The 26,335-nt window shown below is 43.1% G+C and overlaps 1 protein-coding gene across 11 annotated transcripts in view; it reads left to right on the forward strand.

The window, feature by feature from the left end:
- Window positions 1-26,335, forward strand: part of STARD13 (StAR related lipid transfer domain containing 13) — a 308,854-nt gene that overhangs the window by 258,629 nt on the left and 23,890 nt on the right. For all 11 annotated transcript variants that reach the window (XM_074567737.1, XM_074567755.1, XM_074567772.1 and 8 more), the window contains 3 exons: window positions 13,554-13,625; window positions 15,643-15,724; window positions 23,096-23,159. In XM_074567737.1, coding sequence (XP_074423838.1) covers window positions 13,554-13,625; window positions 15,643-15,724; window positions 23,096-23,159 — 218 coding nt within the window. The remainder of the gene's footprint in view (window positions 1-13,553; window positions 13,626-15,642; window positions 15,725-23,095; window positions 23,160-26,335) is intronic.

Here is a 26,335-nt window from a genome sequence, read left to right on the forward strand (position 1 = left end):
AAAGCATCTACATGTCTTCTAAACACCTCCAGGGATGATGACTCAACCACTTTCCTGTGCAGCCTGTTCCAATGCTTGATAACCCCTTCAGTGAAGAAATTTTTCCTAATATCCAATCTAAACTTCCCCTTCACAACTTGAGGCCATTTCCTCTTGTCCTATTGTTTGTTACTTGGAAGAAGAGACCAACCCCCACCTCACTACAGTCTCCTTTCAGGTAGTTGTAGAGAGCGAGGAGGTCTCCCCTCAGCCTCCTTTTCTCCAGGCTGAACAACCCCAGCTCCCTCAGCCGCTCCTCATAAGACTTGTTCTCCAGACCCCTCAACAGCTTCGTTGCCCTACGCTGGACCCGCTCCAGCACCTCAATGTCTTTCTTGTAGTGAGGGGCCTAAAACTGGACACGGTGCTCAAGGTGGGGCCTCACCAGTGCCGAGTACAGGGGGACGATCACTTCCCTCGTCCTGCTGTCCACACTATTTCTGATACAAGCCAGGATGCTATTGGCCTTTTTGGCCACCTGGGCACACTGCTGGCTCATATTCAGCCATCAGCTGACAAATACGCCCAGGCCCTTTTCCACCAGGCAGCTCTCCAGCCGCTTCTCCCCAAGCCTGTAGCGCTGCATGGGGTTGTTGTGACCCAAGTGCAGGACCCGGCACTTGGCCTTGTTGAACCTCATACCATTGACCTTGGCCCATCAATCCAGCCTCTCCAGATCCCTCTGTAGACCCACCCGATCCTCAAGCAGATCAACACTCCTGCCCAGCTTGATGTCATCTGCAGACTGACTGAGTGTACTTGATCCCCTTGTCCAGGTCATTGATAAAGATATGAGTGTAATATGAAAGTAGATATCCATGAAGTATGTTAAACTTCATTTTATAAACGATTTTTCACTACAGTCTCGAGGCATAATGAAATGTTAATACTGTTGGTACACTTCAGTGATAATAATTACCGTATAGTTGCGAATCGGAAAAAGCCAGCTGGGTGTGTAGGTACAGTTCTTGCCTGTTCTTTCAGGACAATGTCAGCCCCCCTGTTACTGCATTGTACGTAGATGCCAACTTCTTCCAGACTGTGTGAACCACTGATATTCTGCTGCTTGGGGTTTAGGTTTTTCAGAAGAAATACACAGGACATCTTTCTCAATAGGCCCTTTCATGGAAAGAGCTAATAAGGAAAGAGTGGGATCTAAAGGCAGATCTGCTTGTAGTGTTAATCAGCTGATAACAACAGATAATACTGGTAACACCAGGTGGGAGCTCAGCACTTTGCAATATGTTCACTGCGCATAAGCCATGGGTTCAGACCTCTGTCTTGAATATTTGAGCTCTTCTGTATGTGCTATATCTTATCAATGTTTCTTGCACTACAAATTACTCATCTCACACAGAACACCAAAAGAAAGTGCTTTAATCTCAATTTATGATAAACAAGAACTGAGAAGTCTTTCTTATTAATACATCAAAGTATTATCTCCAAGGGGAGTTGGTTTCATATTAATGTTCAGTGTTAATATAAATTCACAGCATGAAGACCACCTCGGATGGGTACAGATTCTCTGATGTATATCTGATTGCCCACATGTAATTTGAACATCTACAGCACATGAAGGGTATAATCAAAGAATAATTAATATGTTGATAAGGAATTATGTTTTGTTCTACTTATCTGCATAATTCAGACAGAAAGTTTACGATGACAACATGTATTGTTTACATTTTCCCTCAAATTATAACATGAAGCATTCTCCTGCATTCCATAGTGCCTTTCATCTGAGGAGCTCCAATTATTGTCTGACCAATTAACTTCAGTACCACACACATGCAAACCACGTTGAGTATTGTGGAAAAACTAAAAGTGAGGCGCTGAAGTCTGAAACTTGACCTCCGGTTTAGGACACTGAGCTTCAAAACCCTGACTTCCAGAGACATTAAATCTCTGTCTTTAATTGAAGTTATGAGTACCCATGAGAGCTGAAACTAATGCTCATCCTCTTGGGAGCCCACTGAATGTCAGACCACTCCAGAGACCTTGTGCATCTTGTATGCTGCTTGAATTCAAGCTGTCTGCAAATCTCCCCTAGCCTTGCAAGAGATGACATTTTTCAAAACCTTGCAAGGACGGAGGGTAGCTGCAAGCTGCATGTAGTGAGGTCCATCTGCTGCTTCCAAATTCAAACCAGATCTCAAGGGCAGACTACCAGACAAAACACCTTGCACAATTTACGTGCACTGAAGAAACATACTTTGTGTACAGATCGAAGAACTTACTGCTCCTGAAATTAAAGTATTGGCAATCTAATCAAAGAGTTAGTCCAGGTACAAAGATAATAACACTATAATTCCAAGTATGAAGTTATGGCAAGTTTCCAGTAGTGGTATAGTTGGAATTGATATATATATATACACTTACTATTAGCTATACCTCTCCCTGGTGTTATGCTTACCCTTCCTATGACTCTCTGGGTTCTAAAATCAATGGTGCTAGTCTTTCTCAAGAGGAGAAGGGGTTTACAGGCGCTTACAGCAAGCCTTCATCAGAAATTCTCCAATAGCAGAAGTATGATGTTGCTGGTGGAGATTTTTCCCCCTTCACAGCTGGGTCAGCTTAGGGTTATTTTTACACATTTCCTGAAATAGTCACAGAATCACAGAATGGCTGAGGTACGAAGGCACCTCTGGAGGTCATCTTGTCCGACCCACCTGCTCAAACAAGGCCACCTATAGCTGGCTGCCTAGGACCGTGTCCAAGTGTCTTTTGAATATCTCCAAGGATGGAGATTCCACCACCGCCCTGATCAGCATGTACCAGTACTTGGTCACCATCACGGTAAACAAGTGTCACTGGGCACCACTGAGAAGATCCTGGCTCTGCCCTCTTTACACCCTCCCTTCAGATATTTATACACATAGATAAGGTTGCCCCATGACCTCTTCCCCAGGCTAAACAGTTCCAGCTCTCTCAGCCTCTCCTCATCTCTCAGATGCTCCAGTCCCTCCTTCGTCTTTGTAGCCATGCGCTGGACTCACTTCAGTAAATCTGTATCTTTCTTTTACTGGGGAGCCCAGAACTGGACCCAGCACACCAGATGTGGCCTCAGCAGCGCTGAGAAGAGGGGAGGGATCACCTCCCATGACCTTCTGGCAACACTCCTCCTAATGCAGCCCAGCATGCTCTCTGCCTTCCTTGCCAGAAGGGCACATTGCTGCCTCATGCTCAAGTTGGTGTCCGCCAGACCTCCAGGTCCTTTTCTGCAAAACTGCTTTGCAGCCTGTGGGCCGCTCACTTGCTCTTGTACGCTTCACAAATAGTGATCCAATAGAAGAAATATAACACAAATATGTTACAGGAATATATAACATTAATATCTAATATGAATAGGTACATATAGCTACAATGTTTCAATGACTGCTTATTAATGATATCTATTAGTTATGGAACTATCAATAGTACATTGTAAAAATCACTTTATAGTATATCTGGGTGGCAAGTGAGCATACACTTGATGGTTTTCTAAATACCAGCTGTACTCAACATTTCCCTTTTCAATATGAGCTCAGTATCTATTTTGGTCTTCAGGCCACTCTTTGGTCCATGATACGTAGAAGTTTAGATGCTGACTAGATCTCTTAACTTGGGAACCCAAAAGCAAAAACTCATAAAATAAGAGTCTGCTTTCAAAATTTGGCCCATAGCAACTCTATGAGTCACCAGAAGTTTTGGAATAGATCCCAAGGGATGGGATTATTACCCCTTCTCTACCTATTTCACAATGCTCCTTCCACATTAAAAATACAATGTATTTTATATTGGAGCCCTTAAAGACTTGCATTTTCCAGACCTTTATCCAGACACGTTTTTCAGTGGACATACAGTGCTCATGTATCAAAGCCCCGTTAATTCCCAAGTCAGCGGTGCTCAGCTTTTGAACGGCAGGCCAAATAGGTGGGAAGGGCAGCGTGGTACTGCAGAACGGGTGGGTGTTACTCTGTCCTCCGAGTCTGTGCTCAGCCAAGACTCATGGGGGCTGTCAGAAGGGAAGAAAAAGAATATAAATCCCAATGGGGAAGGGGGAGGATGTGAAGGGAACCAAGTTCTTAATCACTTCTGCCCATTAGCAATACCAGAGTATTTTTCCTAAGACTAAAGGGAGGAGAGCCTGGTGTCCTTGTCAGCTCCTAATATATATATATTATTTGAATTTTATCTATCTCATAAATCCCGTTAGTAGTTTCAGCTGGATAGAGTATTCTCCGTGTTTCTCGTCATAAACCGCTGCAGCGTTCTTTTATGCAGCTGCCACATTTCATCCTAATGCAGCTGCATTTCACCCAGGGATGAAGTGATCCCTATATATAACTTTCGCATCAGCTTTTATAACCATTTAAAGTGCCTCAAGATGAGATGTGGGATGCAAGCTATTGTTTTATTAGTGTCATCACAAAGTGCTGCATTGTACAAATCAATTGTAAGCTAAGAAGAAAAGTGTTTTCGAAGTGATACTTGAAGAGAGGGAGAGATCTTTTGGGTTAGGAGGGATTTAAAATCCTGTTTCAGGAATTTAAAAAGCAGATGGCACAAAGAAGGAAACGAATTAGCATGGAGTAAGGTTGTATAAACTGAGTGGACATGTGGGACAGCGGGTAGCAAAAATGTCAGAGAAATGAATGGCAGAGAGTTAGTTTTAAGTGACTTTGGAGTGGAAGACATGGAAAGAAAAGGAGAAAGGGAAACCAGCAATAAATAGAAATTAGCACGATGATAAGCAGCAAACAAAGACCTTGAGAGGACACCCAAAAGAAGACCTGCGTCTCCCGTTTTTATCGCATAGCTGAGCCATATAACATGGATGTGACTTTTCAGCATCAGTTGGCACTATTAAACATCTTTGCCATGTTATTAATGTTCCGTCTGAGACTTTAAAATGTTAAGACAACTCGATGTCCAAATCTCATTGCATTCTTAGATGTAGGTACCTGATTGTGCTGAACAGCCTGTACCTCAGGAGAGGGAGTTACTTGCAAGTTTACATAATGTCAGAATTCCCTGGGAAACTGATTTTATGCTAAAGACTCCTAGGGGAGGTGATGGCTGTCTGGAAGGGCAGCTATGAGGTGAGTCCCTCAGGTTATTTCTTGCTCCTGAGGTCTTTATGTGTCCCTGTATCTATCCCTACTGGCTTGTAGGGATAGATATCCCTACTGGCTTGTATCTATCCCTACTGGCTGCTTCATTGGCCCCTGCAAGTCACCTCTCATATTAAAGAGCTTGTGAGGTGAAGCACATTGTACAAAGGTCTCTCCTACACTGCAAACTTTTAGTGTTGTCCCTGTTGTTGAGATGCTATTTGCACATCTGCCTTCACGTTATTAGCATGAGTGAAACCATTGTGTTATATACCTAGCTCTGATGAGATCTAGATGTAAAAAATGTTAATACAGGCACAATGTTCCCAGACCTGCAAAGTTTCATGCTTGGTGAACCTGCTATAAATTTCAGGCCTACCAGTTTTACCAGTATCCCACTAATTTAGGAAAGGAATTCAGCATAATCCTTTCACACAAAGGGGAGTTAGGTTCCTAACTCCTTGCTGGAATAATGCACCTTTCTTCTTTCTTCTTGGGAAATGCAGCCTTGCTCAAGATAAAAGGCTGACAAGAAGTCTCCCATCTGGGCTGTGCAGAATTTGGTTATAATAGGGAACAAAACAATTGTCAATTGTTGAAAGAAACAGTTTATATAGTCCCAGACTATGTCTCAGCAATGGAAATGTCAGTAACCCAAAAGGAAAAGCTATATAAGGGGTCATCCAATCAGGAAAAAAAAATCTTCTAGCACTGTCTTTAGTTTGGTTTCATTTATTCCATTCTGGAGAATCCTTTTCCAAATCAGTGGTGGTAGCAGTGAGTAGTCAGATAAGACTCCAGCTCAGTATTAAGCCCACTCACCTCCTGATCCCAGTGTCCTTTGGCAATGAATTTTATAGATTGCTTTAAAAAAATACTTTATCAGTTCAGATTGCCTTCCTTCTTTTTCATTCCTCCCTTTTCATTAATCTCCCTGTCCTTGTGCTGCAAATTAGAGTGAATAGAAGTTCCCAGTTTCCTATTTTTGTATTACCCCTGATTTTGTACCCTTTTTGTCATAACCCTTCCTTATTCATCTGCTGTCCAAGATAAACAGTCACAATCCTTTCATCTCTCAGCATATGAGATTTTTTTTCCTGACCATAAATAATCATGCTTCTCACTTTCAACCTTTCTAAGAAGTCAGAGCATGAATGGACATCATCTGACTATTATTCATCAAGGGTAAAGAATTACACATAAAGAAACTACTCATGAGCTTGAAAGGATCTTTTTCTATTGACATTTGAATTATATTCAGCCACAGTAGTTTAAAAGGTCCATATTTTATTGTATTATTACTGGTACCACAATATTCTGCAAAAGCTTAAGGTCTATTTAAATAGCACTTTGACAGCTTTATTTGTTCCTTGCTTGCAAAACATAACCTTGCCTCTAATAGTAATTATATGGCATGATATAAAATAATTCCAATGAAACTCCCCTTTTGAAAACCTTATTATCAGGATTTATTGAAGAGTATGCACTATAGTGTAGTAAAATAATATAAATTCATTGCATGCTTATGTTTTATTCTATTTATGATATATTTGTACTGTAAATGGTAATTTTACTGGTGCATGGTACAATTACCTTTGTGTTAGTATTGGAAAAGTCCTACAGAGTGGAAGGGAAAGGGGCAAACCGTTAGACCTCTACCTAAACACATTCCCTCAAATAGAGTTCTCAGGAAATTATGCTAAAAGCTTAGATAATTGCAGAGACACCAATATCCTTTGCACAAAAATTTATTCCATGCTATAAATAAAACTTTAGAATTTTCCCTTTTAAAGAATTCTGGTGGGTACAATGCAACATGAAAGGTTGCAGAAAATTGAATCTGTCTTTATTAAATTGCATGGGACTTCTTCCTTGGGGAATATGAGAAGTTTTGTATTTTAACATGATCTACACCAGCCTGCTTGCAGTAGTGAAACGAGGTGATAATCTAGTAGTTAAGGTATTAACCTGCTCCTTGCGAGCTATAGATGTGAGCTTCTGTTTTGCCGTGATTTTTCCTATGTGACCTTGGAAAGTCATCTTCTTTACTTCACCCTACTGTAGTGTAATTTCTTAGCTCCGAAGTAGCTTTGCAAATGCCATTCAGTGGAAACCTGTCAGCCTTTATTGTTACATAGTAGCTGAGTGACAATGGAGTGATGGGTTTGGGTATCAGAAACTAGGGATTTGGTCTGTCCAGACCAGATTTCTAAGGGTATTAGTAACTGAGGAGTGACATACATAGCCATATTTTTATGGGCAGTTAAAGGAGTCAGGCACATAATTCCACCAACCTTATCTCTAACCTGCTTATGTGCTTCTGAAGGGCTTTAAATCTCCATCTGTAAAATAAGAATAAGAGTTACACAAATAAGCATCCCAAAGACTGTGAGATGTAGGGGCAGGAGAATAATGGTAGCCATTGAAGTATCTCAGACTGGGCTTCAAGAAGAAGCTGAAACACATTAGACCTGTTCTCGTACAGCTTCTGCCTGAGCTGAACTTTCCTGCAGATCCTGTCTGCCCTTGTGAGCGCTCTTCTGGGAAGACACCAGGGTGGTGACATGACTTGCTGGTGACATGACAGGTGTATGTGGCACAAGGGATGCATCAAGACCAGCAAGGCAAGGCTGAAGCTCTCCCACATAGTGTCTACAGCTGCCTTGAGCCTGCCCCAGGTGTAAGACACAATCAGTGTTTCCTCCCCAGGAGCATTCTCTGGTTCACTTTTCACACAGGTCCACAGCAGCTCCTGAGACTAAAAGGTGTTATTAAACCCAGGGTTGAGTTGAGCCTCCAAACTGACCCTAAAATGCCAGGTAGGTGTTGTTCTGGAAGATGCAGTACAAACTGTCATCCCAACAGTTTTCCTCCTCTTGAAGGAGAGAGTAAGACAAGGACCAAAAGTTAATGTAAAGCATAGCACCAGACTAACCACCTGCAAAGCCTGAGAGCTGTAACCAAGCGGTTGCTCTACTCCCAAACACCACTTGCAAGAGTGAGACCTCTTCTACCTAACAGACAGGCTTGGGATGGCCACTGGAGCTCACTGATGCAGCTGCGCATAGTAAAATGCACTCCTTTCCAATGACTTGATTAATCATTTTCTCTAACACTCCCACATATTTTATCTTAAGTCTAGTAAATTAGATTTAAGGGGTGAGCAATATAGCGGGAATAAAAAAAGCAAGCATTAACGGTGATTTGTTACAGACAGATGAATAATAAAGGTTATCACATAAAGTTGACGTAAACACAATAGATGAGGTAATTATGTACCTTATTTATTCTAGTTGCTGTTTCTTTCACTGCATTGTGCAAAGGGATATCTGAATCTTAAATAAAAATATACAGTTTAAAAAAAAGGGAGAAACACCAAACCAGAAGACAGAAGAGACAGAGGGAGAGGGGCAGAAAGGCAGAAACAAGATGAAATGCAGAATTCTAGACAGGAAAAGGGAAAGGACTGTAGCATCTTGGTCTTAGCACTGATACTCATGGACAGTGATAAGGTCCCAAGCTAGAAAATTTATTTATTTACATGATTTTTTTCTTGACAGAGCAATTTTCTCCAAACAACTTTTTAGACAGTTCTGCGTTCCTTCATGTGAGAAAGGACTGTCCCAGTCGTTTGGTTTTCTTGGGCTCATTAAAATGCAGCTAATGTAGATTAAACAGGACCGTTCCAGGATCTGGGTCAGATCCAACAGCAGACCATTCCTGGTTTTGGGGGGTTAGTTTTCTGCTCTGTTGGAGGGTTGAGCTAGACCTCTGAAGGGTTAGTCAGAAGCTGGCATGGGATAAAGGGAAGCAGGAGGAGGAGCCAGCTGCCGTGGAGCAGGCCGGGCAGGATGTCCCCTTTGGTGGGCACTGTCAAAGCAGTTTGTGAAGAATCAGAGAAAGTGTTGGGAGACAGAGAAAGACTGCAAGAAACTGACTCCATTTCAGCCCCAGAATAGCCAGAGCACCCACATGGTCTGTGGGGGACAAGCTCAAACCTGCTTAACATTAGAGATGGACTCAAAGCCAAGTCCCAGCTGTGCTCTGAACAGCTGTCATGTTTTCTGGGTGAACCTTATTTTGCTTTACTTACATCCTAAATAAATAATAATAAAAAAAACAGATCAGAGATTTGCACCAGTCTCTGCTGTGCGATATATGCTTTGGGCTGCTGTCTCAGTGTCTGATGAACATTTAACTTAATACACAGTGGGACAACTCTAAGAGGAAGGATTAAGACACAGTCGCATAGGGGGAAAGAAAAAAAAAAGATGGCTTCCCGGATCAAAGAAGTGTGTGACAAGATTTTAAGTCCCTGCTTGCCTATGGGCACTGAAGCGTGTTGTTGAAGCAGGGGCAACTTCTGGGGGACCTCTGGGGCGAGACACGAGGAAGGTCAGCAGCAACTTCTATGCACAGGACACTTTTGACGTACCTCTTGGGAAGAGCAGGTAGATGAGGGCGATATGGTGTCCATGAGGAGATCATCACCCCGAGCTCCCCAGAAATGTGACTGGAGGGCTTTTGCATGTGTGGATCTCAGTTATAGCGGGCTACTGGTAGAAAAGTGAAATGGAAAAGAGAAATTTGTTTCATGTCAAGCTTCAACTAAAAACTGAAAAAAACCTCTGAGGATTCAAGTACTGTGAGACATACTGATGCTTGTCACTATTTGTGACTGAATTATTATCTAGCCTTAATAATGATTGCTATTAACTGCTGCCCAAACAATTGGAAAGCAATAGGTAAATTATCCCTGACTTTTTTCCTGTCAGCAGAGCAGGGCAGTAGTGCATAAGGACAAACCCACCATCAGGTGCTCTGGGGTGAGCAGCCTTCTGGTCACACGAAGGGAGATGCTATTTGTGGGTCAGTGGTGGCTCACGTTCTTTTGGGAAAAGCTGTGGCTCCCGCTAGCCATGGGTGCAAAACTATGAGCCACATCCTCTCTAAAATCACTCTTTTCAGGATGACAGCCCTTCTCTGTGCTGTTGGCAAGCTGCTTTGGAGCCACCTGTGAACACATGTACTTTTCCAGGTCCTTCAAGGTTGCACCAAGACAGTGCAGCTGCTGCAGGCTGGTTGAGACCCCTGCGTTAGCCTGGACGTGGGAACAGAACTGGACCAACACTGCCAAAAGTATTTCTGCAGCCCTTCATTGACAGCTTCCAGACAGAAGGGATGTACTCATCCCTTCTCAAAGAAGTCTTCACTGGTGTTTAACTAGCAAGTAACAAAAAGCAAATATTAGCGAATGTGCCCAGAAAGATGAGGTTAAACTGAACATCTCATATTATGTTTTAAGCATTACAATATCCAGTACTGAAAGCATCTGTATTGCACTCTGATCTGTAACTTGGGTTACATGCCCAGAGCGAGATAACAGAAATCACCTTCGGTGGCTGCTGAGGAGTAACTCCTTGGATCTGCCTTTTCACCCAAACTTCAGGGGGGGCCAAGAGGGGAATGGCTGGAACAGGTGCCTTTAGCCAGTGGAATTACACTCATATGAGCAAAGTCATACTTTTGTCTGGGCCAGCAGCACATTGCAGTTCTCCCCTCCTGCCCTCCTCTCAATAAGATGAGAAAGGAAAGAGAAATAAGGGAGGAAAATGGGCGCTGCTACGTGTCCAAGACCCAGGATCCTCAAAGCTGACTTAGGAAATCTTATTTGAGGGGGTTCTGTTTGTTTGAGATGATCATTAAGAATATAAGAATACTCCCACTTGTTTGTGGAGGGAAAAAAAAACCCCAAACAAAAAACAGCGAGTGAGATGTACTTCCTTGGTTATCCCTGCAATTATTCACCCATTGCAACCTGAGATTTTTTAGATCTCTCTTGGGCTGCAGGAGGATTCCTCAGCAAGCTCCTCTGAGCAGCCAACTGCAAAAAACACTGAAATATGATAAGCATATAAGAGCATTAAATGGTAGCATTCTCCATCACCCACAGCTTCTGTTAGTTGTGCTTCCAGGCCAGATGAAGCTAGAATGTACGTACAGCTGTCCTGAGTTGTAAAATACATTTTGAAACGGGATCGATTCATCTGTGTTTCGTGAGATTGAATTAGGCAAAAGAAAAAAGTATAAAGACTTGTCTTTTTTCCAAGCATTCAATAAAAATATTCAGCCTCGCTGGAACATAATAGAGATGTGCTTTCAGCACACAGATGTGCCGTAGTGAGAGCCACGTTTTATGTAAGCTGCTCATGCTTTTGCACAGTGTTAAGAACTGAGTGTACTTTCAAACTCCTTTTTTTGGCCTTGACATGAACTAATGTCAAAGCAAATGAAGACCTGGGGGTAAATCCTTTTCAGCACTACTAAAGATTGTGGCCATCGCAGTGCTGTTACTGGCTGTCTAATCATCTTTGGGAAATCGGGCTTTTAGATGTAGACCTTGTATTCTGGATTTTGATTTCCGCAACAAAATGTGCTGGCGTGACTCGGTATTTAGAGGAGCAGAAAGGTATGCAGGTCACTTACCGCAGAGCATATTCGGGGAGGTTTTATGGTGACCGTCAGGGTTATAATGAGTGATTTGAACAGAATTACATGGGGAAAAATTCAGGCCAGCATCTCCTATCTGTAAAAATGCATTTTTTTAGAAATGTAGAAAACAGTTACAACTGGGTTTTTTTGGGTTTGTTTTTTTTTTCCAGCATAAGATCAACTTATTTTCTTTTTCCAGTTCCATTTCTTGTTTTACATTTAGGGTTTTGTATTATGGCTGTCTAGATTTACAACCACAAATGTGCCAAAACCCTTGCCTGGTTCATTCAGGCTCAATAGTAAGCACCATAAAATGTCTGCTTTCTTCAACACCTGCACACCCCATTCCTTAGCATTTTGCAAATGTAAGAGGTGCAGATACGTGTTTTGACTTTGATCTTGTAAACCAAAACTGTGCAATTGGTAGATCCTGGTCTAGATCTGGGCAGCAAGGAGACGTTGCCCAGGTTTCCCCAGAAACCCACATTTGTCTGGGTGAGACTCTGTTTTCAGTTGTTCCTCCAGTTGCTCTGGGAGCAGCTGGACATGCAGGCAGTGCGGGTGCGGGGCAGAGACGGACCTGGCACACTGCTTTCCATAAATTAAGCCCATGGAGCTTGGTAAAAATTGAGGTACCCTACTGTCAACATGCATCGGTCAGCTCAGGGGTTGGGTGCGTAACCACGTGTGTGACTGCTGGAGTGCGCAAAGTCTGTTTTGCTGGAGGCACTTCATAATTTATCATCTGTTTTTGTGTAGCTGACATTTATTTACTGCTGCTTTAGTAATTGCACGGAAATTGCCTCTCCTGTGCAAAAAAGCTTCAGGTCTTATGTAGTCCCCCTCTTGAACATGATTTTCTTCCATTCCCTCATGCTCACCTATCCTTCTTATCACCCCCAAAATAAACAGGGGCTATTCTCTTGTCCAGCTGATGATTCCCCCACTTTTTCCATGGGGGTAGGATACATCTTACCCCATGAAAGCTTTTCGAAAGGGGAAACTCAGTCCAGCATCATCTGTGTCCATGCTTCTAAATAGCGGATAGGCAGGGATGAGATGACACAGACTGATTTTTCTCCTCACTGCTTAGTACTAGCCTTCTCAAGAAAAGATTTGTCTTGATAGATAACTGAAACACTCCAAAACAGGCCTGGAAATGGATTAAAATTAAAGAGTGAGCAGTCTGGGGTCCAGTGCTTGAAGCTACTGCCTGTATCCACTTTATTTAGCCGCACAGACATACCTGCTGCTGTTTATCCTCTTTCTCTTAGCAGCCACACGAGAAAAGTACTGTCAGTAGTTGATTTATCCCACCTATTTTAGACACTACTTTAAAGTGAAATGAATCACCCTTTGGAATTAACTGTCTCTTTATTGACTATGGAGGGAGTCTACATAATGGAGTTCAAATGGCTAAAGGTAGGAAGGCAGAAGGCGCGTCCTACCTGGGCAATTGTCCCTCGAGTAACATGAGACCTGCACTGGGGTTTTCCTGGCAGAGCTTTCAGTGGCTTTCACATGGGATTTTTCTCTGCAAGAAGTGTCAGAGCAGGAGAAAGCACCGTACATGTTCCCTGTCACCTCATTTCCACGCTGCTTCATCTTCACCTCCCCCCAACAACTTACCCTTGGGGGAGGATAGGACACAGGACCGCAAACCTGGATGAGCAACTTCTGCTGCATGGAGATAACTAACACTTCCTCCCGGTCACCAAGCGGCCATACAAACCTTAGGGTCCTGTGGAGGCAGGTGAATTTCTTTAAGGGACTCTATCTTATTTTCTGATATAAAAAAATACTTCAGATTGATAACAGTACTTCTAAGCAACAAGCAGCTACTACGAAGTGTCTCTGCTATTTCCTTATAATTAAAAGAACTTCTATGGCAAAATAACAGAGTGTGAACTTTTTTCTCTTTCTGCTCAGAAATCGAAGCAAAGGAAGCGTGTGACTGGTTACGTGCAGCTGGATTTCCCCAATATGCTCAGTTCTACGAGGGTAAGTAGGTTTTTCTCCTCTTTGTGCGGTACTGAAAGTGCACTGGGCCCTTGCCAGGAGAGCTTGCAGTCAGCCAACTCTACATTTGACTGAGTTATAGCCATGGCTGGCTGTTTCACAAGGCCTCAGCTGCTGGAGTCATACCAATGCCTAAAGAAAAGTAAGATTTTTGCCCTCATAGCCATGGGAAGGAAAAAAAAAGAGGGACATAGTTTGTGTAAATCTCAAAGGTTAACAAAAAACCTGAAATACATAGGTCTCTCTTTTTTTTTAACTTCCTGAACTATGTCTAAAATAAGATTGAAAGCACTGAAAGTTACTGAAATTTTCAGTTTACTGAAGTTACAGTCTTACTGAAAATAAGGTTGAAAACTCTGCAAAGTTACCAAAAGTGGGTAATCTGAGCTGTGTTTTACATTTGGAAAGCAAGAAAAGCCAATATTTTGATGCTAACTCAAAGCAAATGGCCGTGTCCCCTTCCTAGCTGTAGAGTTCATGCCCAGGGAAGCGGCATCCCCGAGGGCAGGGCGAGTGGTTGCGCTGCTGCCGCGTTCAGGAGCAGTTTGGGGACTGGGGCTGGGGTTTTCCTGCTCTCCCTAGCTCAGTGCTGAGAGGGAAACTGCAGCTGATCCTCGTTCTTCCCAAACTGCATATGCTCTCTGCCAGAGACACAGAGCCAGCTCAGGTCCGCTCGGGCTTATTAGCCGAAGCGCAGCTCCGCCAAACACCGCTGGACGCCTTCCAGGGTCAGCTTGGGTCTGGAGGCAGCACGGCTCCACGCATGGAGCCATGGCCAAGAAACCTTGTGGGTCAGAGCCAGCTCTGCTGAGAGCCGGCTCAGACACCATCCATCCCCACATGTGGGATGGACAAGGACACCTCTGCAGCTTCTGACGGCCAGCTGAGGTCCCTCAAGGCTCAGGTGCTGGCTCCTGACGGGCTGTTCGGGTGCCCGGGTACTGGGAGCACTGTGCAGAGGTGCTTGGGTGGCTCCTCGGGAGCCAGGTCGGCTCTGTTAAACCCAGCAAGGAACTAAGACTAATAAGCCTGCCAAAGCTGGCATAGATGTGTGTCTGCCACAGTCCCTGGGTGCCCAGTAGTACTTTTATGTCTGCCTTGTAATCAGCATCTCTCAGATACTGACTCCCCCAGGGAAAGGAGAGCCCACTGTCTGCCCAATTCAAAGGGGGGTTCCCTCCAAAAAACAACCTGTGCTGGGCTCCCACAGTTCCCATACAGTCAATATGCGCTCTAGACACTCTGCATCTTGGAAAACAAAGTCCTTTTTACAGGCATCTATTATGTCAGTGTTAAGCACTAGTGTCTGAAACTGCTGGCTGTAGTTCCTGTATCCCGGCATCCTGCTGCGGTACCTAAGCATGGCAGAGCAGTCTGGAGAGCAGCCACAGCGCTGGAACCCGGCCCACCGTTATGGATCCCACTAATGTGTTGCAGCCATGTCACTTTTCATTACAAATGTCAGCTTCCAGCACACTAGTCTGGCTTTTTAGCTAATATTGGGGGTTATAATTCAGCTTATTTTTTTGGTCGCTGTTACTGGAGTAACCCTTTGTCTGACATGGTTGTTATTGGGAGTTGTGTTAAAAACAAAAAGCACAGACCATTTCTGTTTCATGAGAAAAGTCTGTTTAGCAAATAATTCATTAAGTCACTGTGATGGGAATGGAGAACCTTGTTGCTCACGTGGATAAAGAAACTGTGTTGGTGATTCTCTGATCTCATTCATTTGGGTTAGGCACTAGAAGGAGCAGCTAGCGATTGAGTATCTTGTTAAAGCCAAAACGAAATGATCCTGCTGTCTCTTTGGTGCACAGGACGTGCAACTACACTTTTAACAGAAAAAAATAATAAAGTGACTGAAAAGGGAACCAGAGCCAAGTGAAATCGGTCATACTAGATTTCAGTGCGCAAGCACATGCAAAGCATTTTAGATGTAGATGATGTGTTTTCATTTGAATAGCAAGCAGTCATCTTACTATTGTATCTCCTGTTATAGACTCCCAGTTTCCCATTGACATTGCTGCAGTAAAGAAAGATCATGATTTTCTTGACAAGGACCTTGTAGAACCTCTTTGCAGGTAAGTAACACCTAAAGTTTCTTTTCTGATAATGCAAAAACATGACCTGATTTGTTAATTGTTAGCATAACAGCAGAAGCAGCAGCAGAGATGTTTGCTTGTCTATGTGAATTAAACAATGAGATCTATAGTGATACCATTCTGAATTCATGTCTTTTACGGAAAATCCTGGAGTAGGACCCACACAGTCATACAAACCATCACATGATTTGCGAAGACCCAAATCCAATGGATTTGAAACGCCTTCCTTTTAAGAAAGAACTAGCAGTAGTACAAGCAAACCCTGAATAAATGAAGGAATCACATTTGAGTTGCAGATTAATAACTCTTATGTCCGAGCACAGCAGAAAAGATAAAACTTCATCGCATAGAATTCAGCAAGTACTTTCTCTGGCAGCAGACGTGGTTTTCATGCTTCTGTGATTCCCTTGGTACTCTCCTTTTGGCACCAGTAACACAAGTGGGACCAGAACCCCACAGTACTGCAGCTGCTACAACTAATCACTGGTTTGCCCCTCCCAGAGGGCTTGTGTTTGCTGTTTATCTAGCTTTTTATACTCTGCCTGTGATGAATATACCGTATTGCATTGCTCAAGTACTGTCCCTCAGGACTCAAGAAGCAGCAATTCTGTGGTAGTTTTGCAAAACCACATTGCAGAGGCATTGTTCCCCTCATCTTTCTCCTGTCCTCAGCTCAAGCTGGGTTCTGCTCCTCTCCTCTTTAGCAAGGACAAAGGAGCATCTGGCCTCTAACCACGCAGGCTTTATTACATGTTATGGAAACTTTCACAACACCAACATCAAGATAATTGGACAAAACTCTATTTCCCCTTCTGCAACTGTGGCTAAAGTCATCAGAGAATGTACGCTGTTCCACTGCACATCATACTGTGCATTGCAGGGATTAATGAGTCTGTGATGCAGGACTGCAGAGAGGGTTTCTGAGAATCACAGAAAATAGGGCTGGAAGAGAGTTCATCTGGTCCATCTCTCCATCCCAGGCTATGCCCTCCTTCCTGGAGAATCCAGGTAACTCCTGGGCGTAGTTGTCAGAGTGCTCTCCTGAAACTCCTTTGCTGCAAGTCAGACCTATTGCTTCTCGTTTTGTCTATTATGGTTATGGGGAACAGAATACTCATTCTCTGTGTAGTAGCCTTTGTGTCTGAAGACAAATCAGTAGGAAAGACTTGGATCCTTCAGTGATTGCTCTCAAGGATGCCGGGGAGCAGAATAACTGCAGACTTGATCCACTGCTGTTCTGTACAGCTTGGTGGGAGGAATTGCTATGCCTGTGCTCAAGAAACCTTCCTCCCACGCATGCATGCATCCCCCTGCTTCAGTCTGGCATGGTGTAAGACATACTTTGCTGTAGTTTAGGAGCTGGAAAGTGGTTGTGGTAGGAGGTTGAGATCTCTTCCCCTCTGCCCTCCCCTACAAGATTGAAAGACCATTGAAAAGTGTTAAGTATGATGTCTGTCCCTGACCCTTTCTGCTGAGAGCAGTGAGGTGCAGTCATTGCACAGCTCTGTGGCTCTCCCCAGACTGTCTTCTCTGAAGCAATTAGCAATGGTAGTACTTCAGTTATGCTCACCAGGCGTCCAACACCTACACAGCTAAATGGGAACAGCTCACCTCTTGCTCCTCCGGCCTCTCTGTAGACTCACACATACACCTACAACACTTCTGCTAGGTTGATACATATTTATCAGGATTTCTTTGTGAGCTGAACAGCTAGAGACTGGGGTTTTTTTCTCTTTTATTGAAAGATGAGGTTTTGGGAAATAAACTAGCAGCTGGCAAGATGCACTTAGGTGACAGAATGCTTTACATTAGCCTAAATCAAGTGATACTGCTGAGACCTGTAGTACGCAAGCATAGACACAGATCTTTCCAAACTATTTAATTCAAAGACAAAGGGGTTTATGACTGTCTAGTAACTTTTTCTGTAATGATTTTATTCAGAAGACAACACCTGTTGACTTTAATTTTCATTGGGAGTTTTTAAACAGTTTAAATCTAAAAAAAGAATAACACCTCTTATATTAGCCCGGTAGAAATACAAGTATCGTGATTATGTTTTCAGATTGCAGACAATTAGCTGAGAGAGACCCGTAAAAAGCGGTTGTGCCAAATGTCAAGGTTCGGGTTCATCAGAAACAGCAAACAGTGCCAGCCGCTGCCCCCAGTACCAGCTTTGCTGCTGTAGTAGTTATCGAACCAACATCTTCCAAGTTTTCCACTGCACTGGAAATCCTCACAGCTCGGCTGACCACTGTGGCTGGTTTTCTGCCCTTGCTTTCCTCTGTGGTGGCGTTACTACAAGGTGCATTCCAGTATATCACATGAGTTGCAGGCTTGATGCACTTCTACGAAACAGAAATTTAAAAAAAGTTTAGTTATCATTTCTGTATGCACCGATTCCCAGGTCGGGAGCCAAACTTCCGTTCTTCAAACACCCAAAACTGCTCTTGAAGCTACGCATGACCAAGCCTTCACACTGACTAGTAATACATTCAGCCTGTTGTACTGAACAAAATGGGGTTCTCATTTTCATTTGGAGGGTAATTTTAAAGCTGGAATGCCAGAGAGGCTAATCAGTTTGAGCAGAGTTTTAGCTCTGAATGGTAATGGTTCTAGTATAAACACCAAGTTTCTCTGCTCTTGTGGACTGAAATCAGACTCTGAACCTCATTTTGTAGTAAGTTTTCTATGGCACTGTAGTATACAAGACAACATGAGGTACAAACACAGAGGAACCTGTTTTAAAGGCAGCTGGTAGTATTTTAGTCAGAAAGCCTAAGACTCCCTGTTGTAAAGGATTTCAGTGACCTTTTTGAGATATTCTAATGCTCCTGCTGTTTACAATATCATTTGAAAATTTGGCAGAGTAAAGACCAAATTTGAGGCCTTTGGGTTAGAGGCGTATCTATCAAGAGATTCCACTCAGATTTTATTGAGTAGCAAACAATAGAAAATTGCTGTGCAATCTGCAGGCAAACGCTGTCAGCCTGCCAAAATAATAATTGGGCATGAAAATTTTATAGCTGGATCTCTGTGTCGTTTCCAAAATAGCAGCAACCAACTCTGCTCTGGGAACTTTTGTGGCTGCTGTGATAAGAGGGTGAGAAGGAAAAGCCAAGCCGTGTTGTACTTTTTGTATTCACGTAAATACAGTGACTAAGAATATAAAGAACAAGTATGTAACAGTCTGATACGTAGGCCCCTAAATCAAGCTCTTAAAATTTGAACTGTGCCAAGCAGCCAGCAGCCTCTTTTTCCATAGCTAGTGTCTCTTAGGTAGCTTGTAAATAATCCAAAGGTCGCTGTACTTGGGACATCCAGCCATTGGAGTTTTGAAGTGGTGATTGTATCGTCAGTTCCGTCTGCTGAGTTATATTGCTGTAGGTGCTGTTAGGAGATAAGCCCAGCTCTCCACATGCAGTATGGAAAGCCCTGCTCTCAAGTCAGTAGAATGGCTCCTGCTAATCTCAAGGAGAGCTGACTCAGCTCGTGTGAGTGTGCAGCCTGTAAGGTACCTCACTCAGTTGCGGCCGTGACCAAAAAGTGATAAGACTGGAAAACAGTATATTCTCTTCATGCACGAAACTGGTGGAGCAGGGACGTGCCAGTGCCCGCTTCGCACACCAGCCCTGCCGGTACTGGGAGGACCTTTATTCAGTGTTCAGACCTCAGCAAAGGGCAGCATGAGGAGCCAGGTGGCCTCTTCTCAAATTCCACTGCAGCAGAAGAAGCCAGCTAGGGGCATGTGTATGCAGCACCTAAAATTGGCTAGGAATAATGATAAAACAAAGAAATACTGTCATGTTTCCCTCAGACAGGAGTTTATGGAACCATGTAATATGTTTACCTGATGATGATCCATAAGAGAGGACATTTGCAGCTCTGCAGAGGTTGGAGACACCATGCTCCCCATGGTGCCTCTGATATACTTTAAGGCTTTGGGACAACACCTCCTCCTGCATGACCAGTTGTTGCCCCTGGCTACGTTCCCCACCAGCTGCTTGGAAACAGCTGCAGAACAGGTCCAAGGGAATGCATGGAGCTCCAAGTCACTTTAAAGTTGTCTTCCCATTATCTGGATGGCTCTTCAAGCAGGACAACAGGTCACCCACAAGGTTTCTCAGCTAATCAGATCTTGTGTTGCTGCAAGTTTGTATTTATTTGTAAACACTGCTTAGTGCTGTACAAGATGCTTCTGAAAAACTTCCATCATAAGGGTTATTAAGTACAGCACTGGGGCTGAGATTCAGATCCCTAAATACCTGTGTCTAATGCCATCTCAGATCTCCTAAAATAATCTCAGACTTCTCCATGGGCTGGCTGGACCAAGAGGACCTGCGGCAGCTGAAGGTCAGGCTTGGTACTCTAGGGGATCTAAAATAGCACCAGACATCTCCGTTTGGGCACGTGAACCACTCTGCTGGTGTTAAAGTATTGTATCAAGGGACATTTTTAACATAGACATGTTATTTCACCATATAGATAAGTGTTAAGCCGTAGAGGTAATGTTTACCTGTGATGGCCTGGAGAAGAAATAAGATTAACATCAATGAAGCACTTGCTGTGGTAAATATTTTGTAGGCTTCCCCTAAACACTGCAGAGCTTTCCAGACAAGCATTCAAATGCATCCGGGGTGATTTGGTTTTTATATAGCCACTTCTCTTGCATTTATTTAATGTGTTTTTTCCTACCTTTTCTCAAGTCCAGATTTTGTGTTTTGTTGACATTACAAACAGGCAGTCTTTTCCCCATGTTTTTAAGCAGTGATGTGAAAGTGTAGTGCTTCTCTCTTGACTGGGACATTAGTGACAGCCTTTTGTAGCCAGATACTTTTATTTTTTTTTTGAAAGATGTGTTGAGAACTTGGCTGTCAGTCATCTAACGACTTTAAGCACATGAGAAAAGCTTTCTGCCACTGCTGGCACATCAACACGGCGTAAGACGTTGAAACAGACTGGCTTTGATTGGAGTTGTTAGTACCAGGCAAGCTCACAAATATCATCATTAGTGCTCTAATTTCACTGGCAAATCTTTCCACAGCACTGGAAAAGCCCCATAAAGCATGCTGATGTTTTGTAGATGGGTGAATTTAAAACCTGAGGTTGAGCCCCTGGTACCCAGTAAACAGTAGTTTTATTTCTGATGAAACGAGTTCTTCATAGCAAAGCCAGGTTAGAAAGCAGACAGGACAATGATGTGGCTTCCCAAGCCTCCAGTGTAAGTAATGATGCTCACTTTTAGAGAGCTGACCTCTCAGTCTCTGCTGAAACGATCTCTCTCTCAAATGCCATTAGCGGGAAAACGATGGCTTTGGATGGTTGTGTTGATTTCACCATGTGCTTTCTGCACCTTTCCGTGCTCAGGAAGCAGCCCCTTTCAATAGAGAAACCACAGCACTTTCCGCTGTCGGATGGACACATCCAGAGGTACCTGGGTGCAAACAGGGCGAAGGGTACAGCAAGGGCTGTTGCTTCCTTGTCTTCCTGCTCCTGAAATGGGTGCCTTGCTCCTGGGTTTTTAGAAGGCAAATGGCACCGTAGTGAATGGGTGGAGCACTGGCCCTGTGCGGGGTGTCCGATCTGAGCCTCCAGTTCACTTCTCGGAGGAAGATGTCTCCACAGTCAGAAAGTTGAGTTGGACTCCTTTGAAAATGTGTGTGTTCCTCTGTATATTTGAAATTAATATTGATATGCAAATTTAAACATTTCACACTCAAAAGAATTGCTGAACATTATTCACCCCAGGGCCCCAAGAAAATGCAACTTTGGGTTGAGAAATTCCATGTTTGGGCAAAAGATGAGCTTTGCAATAATAGATGTAATCCCTGAGGAGGAGGATTTGTGGGCAGAAGGCTGAAGATATAGCTACAGAGCCACGAAGCCTGGAATTTATTACAAGAACGTTACTGTCATGCATGCAAGGGTGTGCTTGTGCATGCATTATACTCCCATTAATATGAGGAGCACAGGACTTTTCTGATATGGCATAACGAGTTTATTGGCGTGAGTTAGGGAGGAGTATTTTATCTACAAATGAGCAGGTGATATTTTGTGAGGGAATTTTTTTTAAGGAAGATCCACATTTGGTGGCCTGGTTCTGTGTTAGCGGTGGCAATTTGAAAGGACTTCTAATATTAGAAGTCCCGGGGAGGAATATGTTAATGCCATAATGTTCTTATGCTATGTGAGAGATTACATTGTTGATGTGATACTTGTTTTTTCACATGTCCTTGTAACTTATCACGTACATTTCAAATGTTATCAGTTCTGAAGATTGGCAGTCTCTTCCTGAGACCCAGAAGCAAGAGGGGCAGTTTTTGCCGCAAAGACACGGGAGATGCAGGCAGCCTACAGAAGAGTGTTGCGGGCAATGGCTCTCTCCCTCCACCTCTCTTTATTTTGAAATTCAGCCCTAAATCTGGAAAATATTCAAAGTTGAACGTATTTAACCCTGAGCCTCTGCTTTTAGAAGACGCATGGTTTCATGAATCAGGACCTTTAAGTATAAATAAAAGTAATCAATTATGATTAGCATGGTAGGTTCTCTATTGAAAGAGCGTGTTTTCTTGTCCTCTGACTGTCTCTGCACATGTCTCTGCACTCTGGGGGTGGGCACGCACACCCCCACATTCACTTTCCATCTTTATCAGATTATCATTTCAACCCGCTATTGTCATGGGGTAGCCTTGGATTTAATGAGCAGAAGCTTTACAGAGCCCCTGATAACATGATTACGAACAAGGTCAAAAATAACTAAAAATATTTATTTAAAGATGTTAGATTTGTTACACCTTAGGTGTGTTAACCTGTCTATAAGATCTATAAGGTCTTAAGATCTATAAGGTCTATAAGATGGGAATGAAATTATTGGCTGTGGAGAAACGTTTAACTAACTGCTAAAAGTTCTTCTTTATGTCAGGTTTTTAAAGGAGGTGCTAACTGCCTTGAGGAACTGCATTTTTTTATTTTGTCTTTCACTAGTGCTTTGAAATCCCCATTTTAGACCCAATTCTGTTACAGTCCTGCAGAAGGCAACTTACCTCCTTCCTCTCTTGTCATTTCCCCAGCCATCAGAGGTGTTTGTTTATACCTCTTTCCTTTGCTAAGTACTTAAATGACTATGAGTTAAAAAGCAATGTATAAAACCTGGCTATCCAGTAACGTGAAGCTAAGATTCCCTTTTAACGCAGTGGTCATAAAGCCTGGAATAATATGACCAGTATCATTTGTGAAGCCTGTTGTATGCAGTTGGCACCCTACAGGCAGATAAGAGAAAAGCTTTTGAACTTATGAAAAGTCGTGCCCTTTAATCAGAGGCTGCTAATCTTTTGAATTTGCTTTGCCTTATAGACGACTGAACACACTGAACAAGTGCGCCTCAATGAAACTCGATGTGAACTTCCAAAGAAAAAAGGTAAGGAAACTTCCTGAACTGTGCTGGCTTTCCTCTGGCTTTTGTGATAAGACCTCCCCAATTTAGCCTTTAAGTCAGTAATGCTCTTAGAAATAAGTGTATTTGGCTTTGACACTGAGTGTCAGCATTATCCAGACACATGATAATGTGAATTGCTGAATCTTGAAATTATAAATAAAATAGAAAAAAACACGTGACTAATACAGCAGGAACAATACTATGTGTGTTAAAAGGGCACACACAGTACTTAAAACTTTACGTATGTGCAATTCAAGTTAGTGAGTGAAAACACAGTGCGGTCTCGTTACGCTGGCTTGTTTGCCAATGCCATGTGAGTACACAATGGAAAATCCTGCTTGGAAAAAATGGAAGCTGCTCAGATGAAAACAATAGCTTTTCTTTATGTCTTGTACTGACTTATTCCTGGTTAAGAATATGAAAATAAACCGTCATTCTTACAAGCTCCTGTGTAACATGGGAATTATTTGAGCGTAAAGGGTTTCGGGGAGGACTGCAGAAACTGCCTATTGATTTTGAGAGTTTTGTAACATGTCCCAGTGTTAACTGTTGAACATTTGGTTTTCTGGTCACAAACTCCCCCAAGCCCTTCAGTAGTGTACAATGGTAGTTGCCGGCTCTGAGAAATCTTGGTGTCTGTTTTTCTTTCCTTAGAGTGTTTGTATAATGCTTTTTAAAAACTATCTCCAAAAGTTGCATTTTTGGTCTCTTTGCAGATTCAGTCTATTCATACTCTATTCACTGTTTGAGGGAACTTGAACAAAGAATGGTTTTAATGTCCAGATATTCTGCCTTCGGCACATGCCAAACATTTGTTCCTCTGTGTACGTAGCCTCTTTAGCTTGCATTTTATCCATTCGCTGGAGCCACAGGGACCTCTTCTCTTCACTGCTTCAGACCTGATGGGTTTTTTTGTCTTTGATGAGTGCCAGCACTTTCCACGTCAAACAGCCACATCACACCTGAGAGAAGGAACAGTAAAATCCCCTGACTACACGATAACTTTATGATTTGGGCAGGTAGACACTATAGGAAGAGGCTGAGGTCCTTCAGTAAAAGCTAACTCAATCGATTGTGTCGTTGACCTGCTTGGAGCGGTGTCTGGTTCGCGTCCATGCGTCCGTGTACTTGTGTTCAAGCAGAGATACTGGAGCTGCACTCGAGACAGAATTCCAAAAAGCAACATACAGGTGAACACTGATTGTCCTCTGGAAGTTCTCTTTAGAGTTCCTGTCCTCCTTCTCTTCAACAAGTATTTTGGGTTTGGTGTGAGGTTTGTATGCTTGCTTGCTTGCTTCTTTAAATGTCTGATTATGTTGGGTTAAAAAAAGGAGGATTTCCTTGTTATCTTTGTTTTTATTAATTTTTGCTGCCACTCCTCCCTGTTCTGAATGGATTGAAGCCCTCAGCTGCTCTACTTGCAGATGACCATTAATTTGCTATGGAAGTGAGACAGCCCTACTTGGTATTCTTTCAGGGGGACAGACGCTAGTTGGGTCCATACCTGCACAAAGCCAGAGAGAAGCAGAGCACAGAATAATATAGAGACAAAGGGGACGAAGGAAATCTGGGACAACAGATACAAAGCATGTGAAAGTAGAAGAGAATGTGGGGGAGAGAAGAAGAGGGAGGAGAGACTGCTGACAGAAGGAAATGTAAATGCAAGTGTAAAAGCTGGAAATTGGGGCTGGAATTGAACACTGAACCAAGTAAACTTTTTTTTTGCTGAGGATACTGTCTTTCCTAATAGTCTCTGTGGTGATCTGAACAATGAAATGCAAAATCAGCTTGCTTTGGAGGTTCAGCGTAACAGGTTTGCACAGGACTAGTGCAGCTGCCTGAGTGATTCATCAAAATACGGCCAAGCGAGCTGCCAGGCGAGGTTACTGTGAAAGCCAGCACGGGGTGAGCGTTCCCCACCGCCCGCTCTCCCACCCCATACATTCACGCTGTGGGCTGCTCTCTTCCCTTTGGCTTCATTGAGATGCAAGCAGAAATCCTCATGTATGTGTTGCAAATATGTCCGTAAGCGATTTGGACAGACAGAGATTAGCCTTTGGATTAACTGCCTTCTGCAGCTGTCGATTTATGAGAATTCCTGCCCCCAGCTGGAAAAATGTGGCAGAATTCCACCGCAAATAAACCCCCTTTTTGCCTTTTGTTAGCATCCCTCTGTATCTTAGGCAAGTACACCCTCAGTCAAAAAGCTGTACTATTTTAAATCAACTGTGACAAATCTGTGAATCAAAACCTCTTTCTCTTTGGCAAATGTTATCAGTCACTCCTCGAGAAACTTGCCCCTTCTCATCTTCCCAAACATAATGGCATTAAATGGACTTTTGAATATGCTCCAAAGCCGTGCACTTGATTTCACCCTCGGTCAGTAGAAGTATACAGTCACTGCTCCAAGATGTCTGCTCCGCCTGCGTAAGACAAATCGTTGCTTTCAGACCTACTCTTGATCCACTGTCCCCTTAGCTGGTGACATGTCAGTTGGCAAAGTGCGCTGTGCGTTTTTTTTAGGACAGTCTCGTTTGTCAGCGCGCTCTGATATCTAGCAAGAACAGTGGGTCATTCAGGATGTTCGTGGCTTCCAGAATTTCTACTGATTCCATCAAAAGAAAAGCACATTATGTCACAGGACTCGCAGCGCGGACGAATTTGGAGTGAGTCACCATGGCAGCATTTCAGTATCCAGATATTTCATTTGTCTGATTTTGCATCTGATGAAACACAAGCATGTTTCGTTACCCGTTAAAAGAACTAAACTAAACCTTTTTCTAACTAACTGAGCTGCAGATTTCAACACCGAACCCCCTCTGTATTTTCTGAGCGGTTCTTAGGGAGAATGTAATCCTATCTTTGTTGTGGTTAGACGCAGAACTTGTTTACTACCAATATCCATTTCTGTTCATCTCTACTTTCTCAAAAAAAAAAAAAATGATCGCGAAACTTATTTTCCTCTAAAAATGATTTAAAGTACATTCACCACTGGATTGAGGTTTATTTCTGTCTCCTACTCTGTGCTCTCCACTTGGTGTTTTTCACAATGTCTCTACCACTTCGGCTAGTTTAATCGATTCCAGCTTGTGGAATACAGGCTAAATCCTGTCAGTTCGTACAGTAATGTCAGTGCAGCTACAGGGATTTGTGTCAGC

The sequence above is a fragment of the Larus michahellis genome, chromosome 1, assembly GCF_964199755.1.
Source record: "Larus michahellis chromosome 1, bLarMic1.1, whole genome shotgun sequence".
Taxonomy (NCBI): domain Eukaryota; kingdom Metazoa; phylum Chordata; class Aves; order Charadriiformes; family Laridae; genus Larus; species Larus michahellis.